The sequence below is a fragment of the Musca autumnalis genome, unplaced genomic scaffold, assembly GCF_047663935.1.
Source record: "Musca autumnalis isolate F117 unplaced genomic scaffold, ASM4766393v1 scaffold_2, whole genome shotgun sequence".
NCBI classification, from domain to species: Eukaryota; Metazoa; Arthropoda; class Insecta; order Diptera; family Muscidae; genus Musca; species Musca autumnalis.
In genome coordinates, this window is record NW_027411755.1 from 137,753,010 (window position 1) to 137,761,457 (window position 8,448).

Sequence of the window (8,448 nt, forward strand, 5' to 3'; positions counted from 1 at the left end):
AACAAGGAATCCATGGTATGACCAGGAGTGTCGTGCTGCAGCGGAAGAGAAGAATGCGGCATATTGTAGAGTATCCCTCTACAATCAGTAGCTACTCGTAGTACACGAGAGAGGCATCGGTAGGAGGAGTTCTTCTCGTCTTTTCCGCAGAAAAAAGATAGAAATGGAAAAGCGGGAGTGTAAAAAATCGAGATGTTCAGGAGCCAGAATGAAGTCCGAAAATTCTACCAAAGAGTAAAATATCAAACTGATGGTGTTGGTACATGCACGTCCACCTGTAGAGACGCCAGAAAAATCTGCTAACAGATACGAATAGTGTGCTCCGGTTATGGTAAGATCATTTTTCCAAATTCATGGTATCCAAAGGCGACGAAGACACAACACATACAATACCAGAAGATGGTATTGAGTAGAGTTGGGCAATCTAGTTCCCGGCGCGGATCGATCTTTCTAGTTCTTTCCCCCCAAAGATACTAGATCCTTAATATAGTTCCCAACGAAGACCAAATACCAAGTGTTAGATATTTCGGTGGGATATGGAGGCCACAACCTTCAAAATACCGAAGATCGGGAGGTATCTCTCTATCGGGCCTATAGGAAGGTGTGGTCATATACCTACAAATTTAAGGTGGAAAGTAGTGTACCCCCAACGAAGACCAAATACCAAATTTCAGTTATTTCGGTGGAATATTGAGGCCACAACATTCAAAATACCGAAAATCGGGAGGTGCCGTTCTATGGGGGCTATATGAAGACGTGTGCCTATACCGACAAATTTCAGGTGGAATGTGGTATACCCCATCGAAGACTAAATACCTAATTTCAGTAATTTCGGTGGGATATTGTATCCACAATCTTCAAAATACCTAAAATTAGGAGTAACCGTTCCATGAGGGGTATATGAAGGGATGGAGGTATACCGACAAATTTCAAGTGTAAAGTTTTATAACCCCAACGAGGACTACATACCAACTTTCGGCCATATCGGTGGGATATTGAGGGCACGACATTCAAAATACCGAAAATCGGGAGGTACCGTTTCAATGGGGGCTATATGAAGGCGTTGACCTATACAAATAGAAATTAGGTACTTCTGAGAAAATATTTTACTGAAGGAAATATGTTTCAAAAAGATTTAATTATCAACATGCAAAGCGTTTTTATGGGTTAATCCAAGGCCTATAGAAGTTCTGTTCACAACTTTTGACAACAAACATAATAGATTTTATATTATTGTGATTTGAGTTTCTTTGTATTTTAAATCACAATAATGTTTTTGACAATAAACGTAACAATCAGGTGGGCTTAGTGTCCAACTGTATAAACTGTGGTTTAACCTTTATAATAGAATAGAAAACATATTTTTGGTGACACATTCTGGCCATGAATCAGTAATTTGTGACATTTGAAAGAGGAAAAGCGGCTATTTACTTTAACAATTATGAACCTCAACATCAGATGTCAAAAAAATATTACTCTACAAATAATGGTGGATTCCCCCCGATGTTAATTGCAAATGCAAACAAATATCAGTTGATTTTTTTACATAAATAAATATTTTTGACAATTCTTTTGTCATTTTGTGTGCCTAAGCCACACTTTTATGTGAGAACAAGTGCCGGTCGGACAAAGAAATCGCTTTGTTGTTAGAAAGACTTTGCACCAAATTAAATACATATTTACATATGTATATGTACATAAATATGTACATATGTTAATGAAGCATAAACAATATAAATGCTTGTATTGCATTTTGTGAATGACAACCGGATACTGTGTGATGGATAATCTTCTCTATGGCAAATTGAAAAAATATGTTTGAACAAATTAGAAATTTGCAAAGAAGATAAATATGTTTTTACTTGAAATAATTAGTTTTGCTTGGTTTGCAATGTGCACGAGGAAGGCATATGGTGCACTGGGTAAACCATACCATCAGGTATGACAATGACAATATATGTACGTGGATTATTAAAGAATATTAAGGGATTTTCAGGGCAACAAACATGGATTTTTAAAGAATATTTTTTGAGGGATATTCAGGGCAACAAACGTGGATTTTTAAAGAATATTTTTGGGGACTTTCAGGTAACAGACTTGGATTTTTAAAGAATATTTTTTTAAGAACTTTCAGGGCAACAAACGTGGATTTTTAAAGAATATTTTTTGAGAAGGAACTTCAGGGCAACAGTCCTGGATTTTAAAGAATATTATTTGAAGGACTTACAGTGAAAAATAGATACATATATGAATTTTTAAAGAATTTTTTTGAGTGATTTCCAGAACAACAAATGTGGATTTTTAAAGAATATATTTTGAAGGAATTTCAGGGCATCCAACCTGATTTTTTAACGAATGTTTTTTGAAGGAATTTCAGGCCAACAAATCGATTATAAAAAATAGTTTTTGAATATATTTCAGGGCATCAATTTTTTAAAGATTTTTTTAATAAATTTCAGGGGATGGACTTTCAGGCCAATAATCGTGGATTTTTAAAGAATATTTTTGAAGGACTTTCAAGCCAATAATCGTGGATCTTTAAAGCATATTTTTGAAGAACTTTCAGGCCAATAATCGTGGTTTTTTAAAAATATTTTTTGAAGGACTTTCAGGCCAATAATCGTGGATTTTTAAGAATATTTTGGAGGACTTTCAGGCGAATAATCGCGGATTTTTAAAGAATATTTTTGAAGGACTTTCAGGCCAATAATCGTGGATTTGTAAAGAATATTTTTGAAGGACTTTCAGGCCAATAATCGTGGATTTTTAAAGCATATTTTTGAAGGACTTTCAGGCCAATAGTAGTGGATTTTTTAAAAGTATTTTTTGAAGGACTTTCAGGCCAATAATCGTGGATTTTTAAGAATATTTTGAAAAACTCTCAGGTCAATAATCGTGGATTTTTAAACAATATTTGTTGAAGGACTTTCAGGATTGTTAAAAATTATTTTTTGAAGGACTTTTAGGCCAATAATCGTGGATTGTTAAAAAATATTTGTTGAAGGACTTTAAGGCCAATAATCTTGGATTTGTAGAGAATATTTTTTGAAAAATGTTCAGGTCAATAATCGTGGATTTTTAAAGAATATTTGTTGAAGGACTATCAGGCCAATAATCGTGGATTTTAAAGGATTCGCGGATTTTTAAAGAATATTTTTTGAAGGACTTTCAGGCCAATAATCATTGATTTTTAAAGGATTCGCGGATTTTTAAAGCATATTTTTTGAAGGACTTTCAGGCCAATAATCATGGATTTTCAAAGAATATTTTTGAAGGACTTTGAGGCCAATAATCGTGGGTTTTTAAAAAATATTTTTGGAATACTTTCAGGCCAATAATCGTGGATTCTTAAAGAAATTTTTTGAAGGACTTTCAGGTCAATAATCGTGGATTTTTAAAGAATATTTTTTGGAATAATTTCAGGCCAATAATCGTGGATTTTTAAAGAATATTTTTTGGAATAATTTCAGGCCAATAATCGTGGATTTTTAAAGAATATTTGTTGAAGGACTTTCAGGCCATTAATCGTGGATTGTTAAAAAATATTTTTTGAAGGACTTTCAGGCCAATAATCGTGGATTTTTGAAGAATTTTTTTGAAGGACTTTCAGGGCAATAATCGTGGATTTATAAAAAATATTTTTTGAAGGACTTTCAAGCCAATAATCGTGGATTTTTAAAGAATATTTTTTGAAGGACTTTCAGGCCAATAATCGTGAATTTTTAAAGAATATTTTTGAAGGACTTTCAGGTCAATAATCGTGGATTTTTAAAAAATATTTTTTGAAGGACTTTCAAGCCAATAATCGTGGATTTTTAAAGAATATTTTTTGAAAGACTTTCAGGCCAATAATCGTGAATTTTTAAAGAATATTTTTGAAGGACTTTCAGGCCATTAATCGTGGATTGTTAAAAAATATTTTTTGAAGTACTTTCAGGCCAATAATCGTGGATTTTTAAAGAATATTTTTGAAGGACTTTCAGGGCAATAATCGTGGATTTTTAATGAATATTTGTTGAAGGACTTTCAGCCCAATAATCGTGGATTGTTAAAAAATATTTTTTGAAGGACTTTCAGGCCAATAATCGTGGATTTTTAAAGAATATTTGTTGAAGGACTTTCAGGTCAATAATCGTGGATTTTAAAGAATATTTGTTGAAGGACTTTCAGGCCAATAATCGTGGATTGTTAAAAAATATTTTTTGAAGTACTTTCAGGCCAATAATCGTGGATTTTTAAAGAATATTTTTTGAAGGACTTTCAGACCAATAATCGTGGATTTTTAAAGAATATTTTTTGAAGGAACATCAGATCAACCAACGTGGAATTTTAAATTTGAATTTTATTGTTTGAAGCAATTTCAGGGCAACAAATATCCATTTTTAAAGAATATTTTGTTGAGGTATTCTAGGGCAACAAACGTGGATATTTAAAAAATATTTTTTGAGGGAATATCAAGGCATCAAACGTGGATTTTTAAAGAATATTTTTTGAATTTTGATATCCCTGACCGATAATCGAGAATTTTTAGTAATAAATGCAAATACTTAGATCCATAGTCAAATAATTTTGAATCACATTAATATTACCGTATTTTACCATACTACCCTCGTCTAATTACAAGCACTTATCTTTCTAGACAATCAAATTTGTATTTATCGCAATTTGTAATATTGTACGACTGTTCTGTTTCTATTTCTGTTTTTTTCTTTTCTTCAAACGTTATGCAAACGGGAAATCGGCATTTAAATACACTTAAAGTCTATCAAAACGAACATTTCATTTAATTTCACACTTTTCTATTATCGCATAAACGTAACAAAAGCGTAAAGTGCCAACAAATCGCACTGTGAGAATATTTAGAGTGGAAAACAAATGAACTTACCTCCTCCACTTTTGTAGCACATGTAGGGGAAACGCCAAACATTGCCCAGACCAACGGAATAACCAATGCAGGCTAAGACAAATTGCATTTTATTGGCCCAATGTTGTTGTCGTGGTTTCAAGTTATTCGTATCATCTGACATGTCCATGTAACTTTCATCGTCATCATCATCGACGCCGGGTAGTCTAAAAGGGAGAGATAGAAAATGATAATAGATACTTAATGATAATAACATTATTTTTTAAATAATTATCTTTGAGTAGTATAAATTGCCGTTGAGGTGATCTGAATAACTAATTGTATAATTGATTTGAAATGGAATTGTGTTCGGATTTTTAATGAACATTCCAATAGAATTGTTAACTAATTGGCGGTTTAAAGGGTGTGAATATGTTGGGGTAGGAATGTTAGATGAAATACAAACGAGTATTTTCAAAGAATCTTTTTTGGAGGACCTTCAAAGCATCAAACGTGGATTTTTAAAGAATATTTATTGTAGGACTTTCAGAGCATCAATCGTGGATTTTTATACCCTCCACCATATGGAGGGTATAATTCGAAATATTCGTCGGAGGCTCTATAAAGTATATATATTATTGATCAGCATAAAATTCTATGTCGATTTGACCATGTCCGTCTGTCCGTCCGTCTGTCTGTTGAAATCAAGATACAGCTCGCAATTTTAAAGATAGAGAGTCAAAATTTGGTACAGAAGTTTTTATTACTTGCAGGATGGTTGGTATTGAAAATGGGATATATCCGATTTTCGGTATTTTTAAGGTTTTAGCTTCATTATCCTACCAAAAATGGCTGAAATTTGGTACGTAGTCTTATTTAGGGGTATACAACTTTCCTCCAGAATTTTGTCGGTATCGGTCCACACCTTCATATAGCCCCCATAGAACGGTACCTCCCGATTTTCGGTATTTTTAAGGTTTAAGCTTCATTATCCTACCAAAATGGCTGAAATTTGGTACGTAGTCTTCTTTAGGGGTACAAAACTTTCCCCTAGAATTTTGTCGGTATCGGTCTACACCTTCATATAGCCCCCATATAACGGTACCTCCCGATTTTCGTTATTTTGAAGGTTTTAGCTTCATTATCCTACCAAAATGGCTGAAATTTGGTACGTAGTCTTCTTTAGAGGTATAAAACTTTCCCCCAGAATTTTGTCGGAATCGGCCCACACCTTCATATAGCCCCTATAGAACGGTACCCCCCGATTTTCGGTATTTTGAAGGTTTTAGCTTCATTATCACACCGAAATGGCTGAAATTTGGTACTTAGTCTACGTTGGTGACGTAGGGGATGGAAGATACCAAGCAACGGTCCTGACCAGTTTTAACATGGCAAAGCCCAGGATTTATCTTGGTCCCTCTTTCATCTCAAGTGGACACTGACCTCCCCGTACTTGAAAAGTACAAGGCCGATATTACTGCCATACAGGAAATACGATGGATTGGGAAAGGCGTCACAACAACACCTAAAGGTGACGCACTGTATTATAGCTGCCATGACGTAAAGCATGAGTTTGGTTGTGGATTCGTAGTTAGTCGGAGACTAAAACATCTGGTATCCAGCTTCACCCCAGTGAACGAAAGACTTGCTGCAATTCGAATAAAAGCTAAATTTTTCAACATCAATTTTACGACGAACAGACCAAAGATATATTTTACGAGCGCCTAGAAGAAACATATGACCGTTGCCCTGCCCATGACATTAAAATCATTCTAGGCGATTTTAATGCCAAAATTGGAAAGGAGAATATCTTCGGCCCAACAGTCGGGAAATTCAGTCTCCACAGTGAAACATCTGACAATGGTATGAGGCTGATAGACTTTGCAGCTGCAAAAAACATGGTAGTTAGCAGTACCAGATTTAATCATCTCGATATTCATAAGGGCGCCTGGCTGTCTCCAGATCAGAAAACAAGAAACCAAATTGGTCATGTTGTGATAGATGGAAGACATTCATCGAGCGTGTTGGATGTACGATCGTTCCGAGGCGCAAACATAGATTCGGACCACTACCTTGTTGCAGCAAAGGTACGCACCCGCTTAAACGTAGCAAACAAAGTACGAACAGACACAACACGAAAGCTAGACATCGGTAAGCTGCAATCACAACAGATAGTCACAGCATATTCCACTCAACTAGCCCAATATGTTATCGGGATGAGTAACATATCAGCGCAATGGCAAAGCATTGCCCACCATGGTATGATGAGGAGTGTCGTGCTGCCACCGAAGAGAAAAATGCGGCATATAGGGCTACTTTACAATCCGTAGCAACGCGTAGCGCACGAGAGAGATACAGGGAGAAAAGGAGAGAGGAGAAACGTCTTTTCCGCAGGAAAAAGAGAGAGATGGAAAAGCGGGAGTGTGAAAAAAATCGAGATGGTAATTTGGTAATTGATACAGATAGTGTACTCAGGATATGGAAAGAACATTTTTCAAATCTGTTGGTATCCAATAGCAGCGAAGACGACGAAGATACCACAGTCCCAATCCCAGAAGATGGTATTGAATGTATACCGCCCAGCCAAGATGAGGTAAAGACAGCAATAAATCGGCTGAAGAATAATAAGGCAGCAGGGGCCGAGCTGTTCAAAACCGGAGGCGACACGCTGATAAGGTGTATTCATCAGCTAGTTAGCACCATCTGGCAGGAAGAACGAGTACCCGACGATTGGAACCTGAGTATCCTGTGTCCCGTCCACAAGAAGGAAGATAAGACTGTATGCTCTAACTATAGGGGCATAAGTCTACTCCCTATTGCCTACAAGATCGTGTCAGGGATATTGTGCGAACGACTAATTGGACCATACCAATGCGGCTTTAGACCTAGCAAGTCCACCATTGACCAGATATTTACCCTGCGGCAAATCCTGGAGAAGACCCAAGAGATGCAGATCGACACCTACCACCTTTTTGTCGATTATAAAGCAGCCTTCGACAGCCCGCTGCGTTCAAAGGTATTCCAAGCCATGTCTGAATTTGGTATCCCCGCAAAGCTCATCCGGCTTTGCAGAATGACTTTAACTGACACGAGGTCCTCAGTTAAAATAGGAAAGAACCTCTCCGAAGAGTTTGGTACCAAAAGAGGTTTCAGACAAGGAGACAGCCTTTCGTGTGGTCTCTTTAACATCCTGCTGGAAAAGCTTATATGTGAGGCAAACGTCAAAAGAAGTGGCACAATCTACACCAATAGTCACATGTTACTTGCTTATGCTGATGATATAGACATCATGGGCCGATCAGTAAAAGAAGTAACTGATACCTTTATAAAGGTCGAATCTGCTAAAGTGGGTTGATGGTGTCGACGCGCAATGCGTCCATTGAGCTCGGACCGACTGTGGACGTTGGTTCCTATAATATTGAGGTAGTAAAAGACTTCGTCTACCTCGGCACCTCCGTAAACACAACAAACGACATCAGTTGTGAAACAAGTAAAAAGTCGTTAAGATCGGCTGGGCCGAACTTTTTATACCCTCCACCATAAAATAGTCTTAATTAAAATGGAAAAATTAGCGTCCTTTTACAATTTTAGGTGGAACAACTTTT

General features: G+C 36.3%; 1 protein-coding gene across 1 annotated transcript in view; it reads right to left on the bottom strand.

The window, feature by feature from the left end:
* ine (solute carrier family 6 member inebriated) overlaps positions 1-8,448 on the bottom strand; it is a 51,103-nt gene that overhangs the window by 25,654 nt on the left and 17,001 nt on the right. The window contains exon 2 of the mRNA XM_073965340.1: positions 4,886-5,070. Coding sequence (XP_073821441.1) covers positions 4,886-5,070 — 185 coding nt within the window. The remainder of the gene's footprint in view (positions 1-4,885; positions 5,071-8,448) is intronic.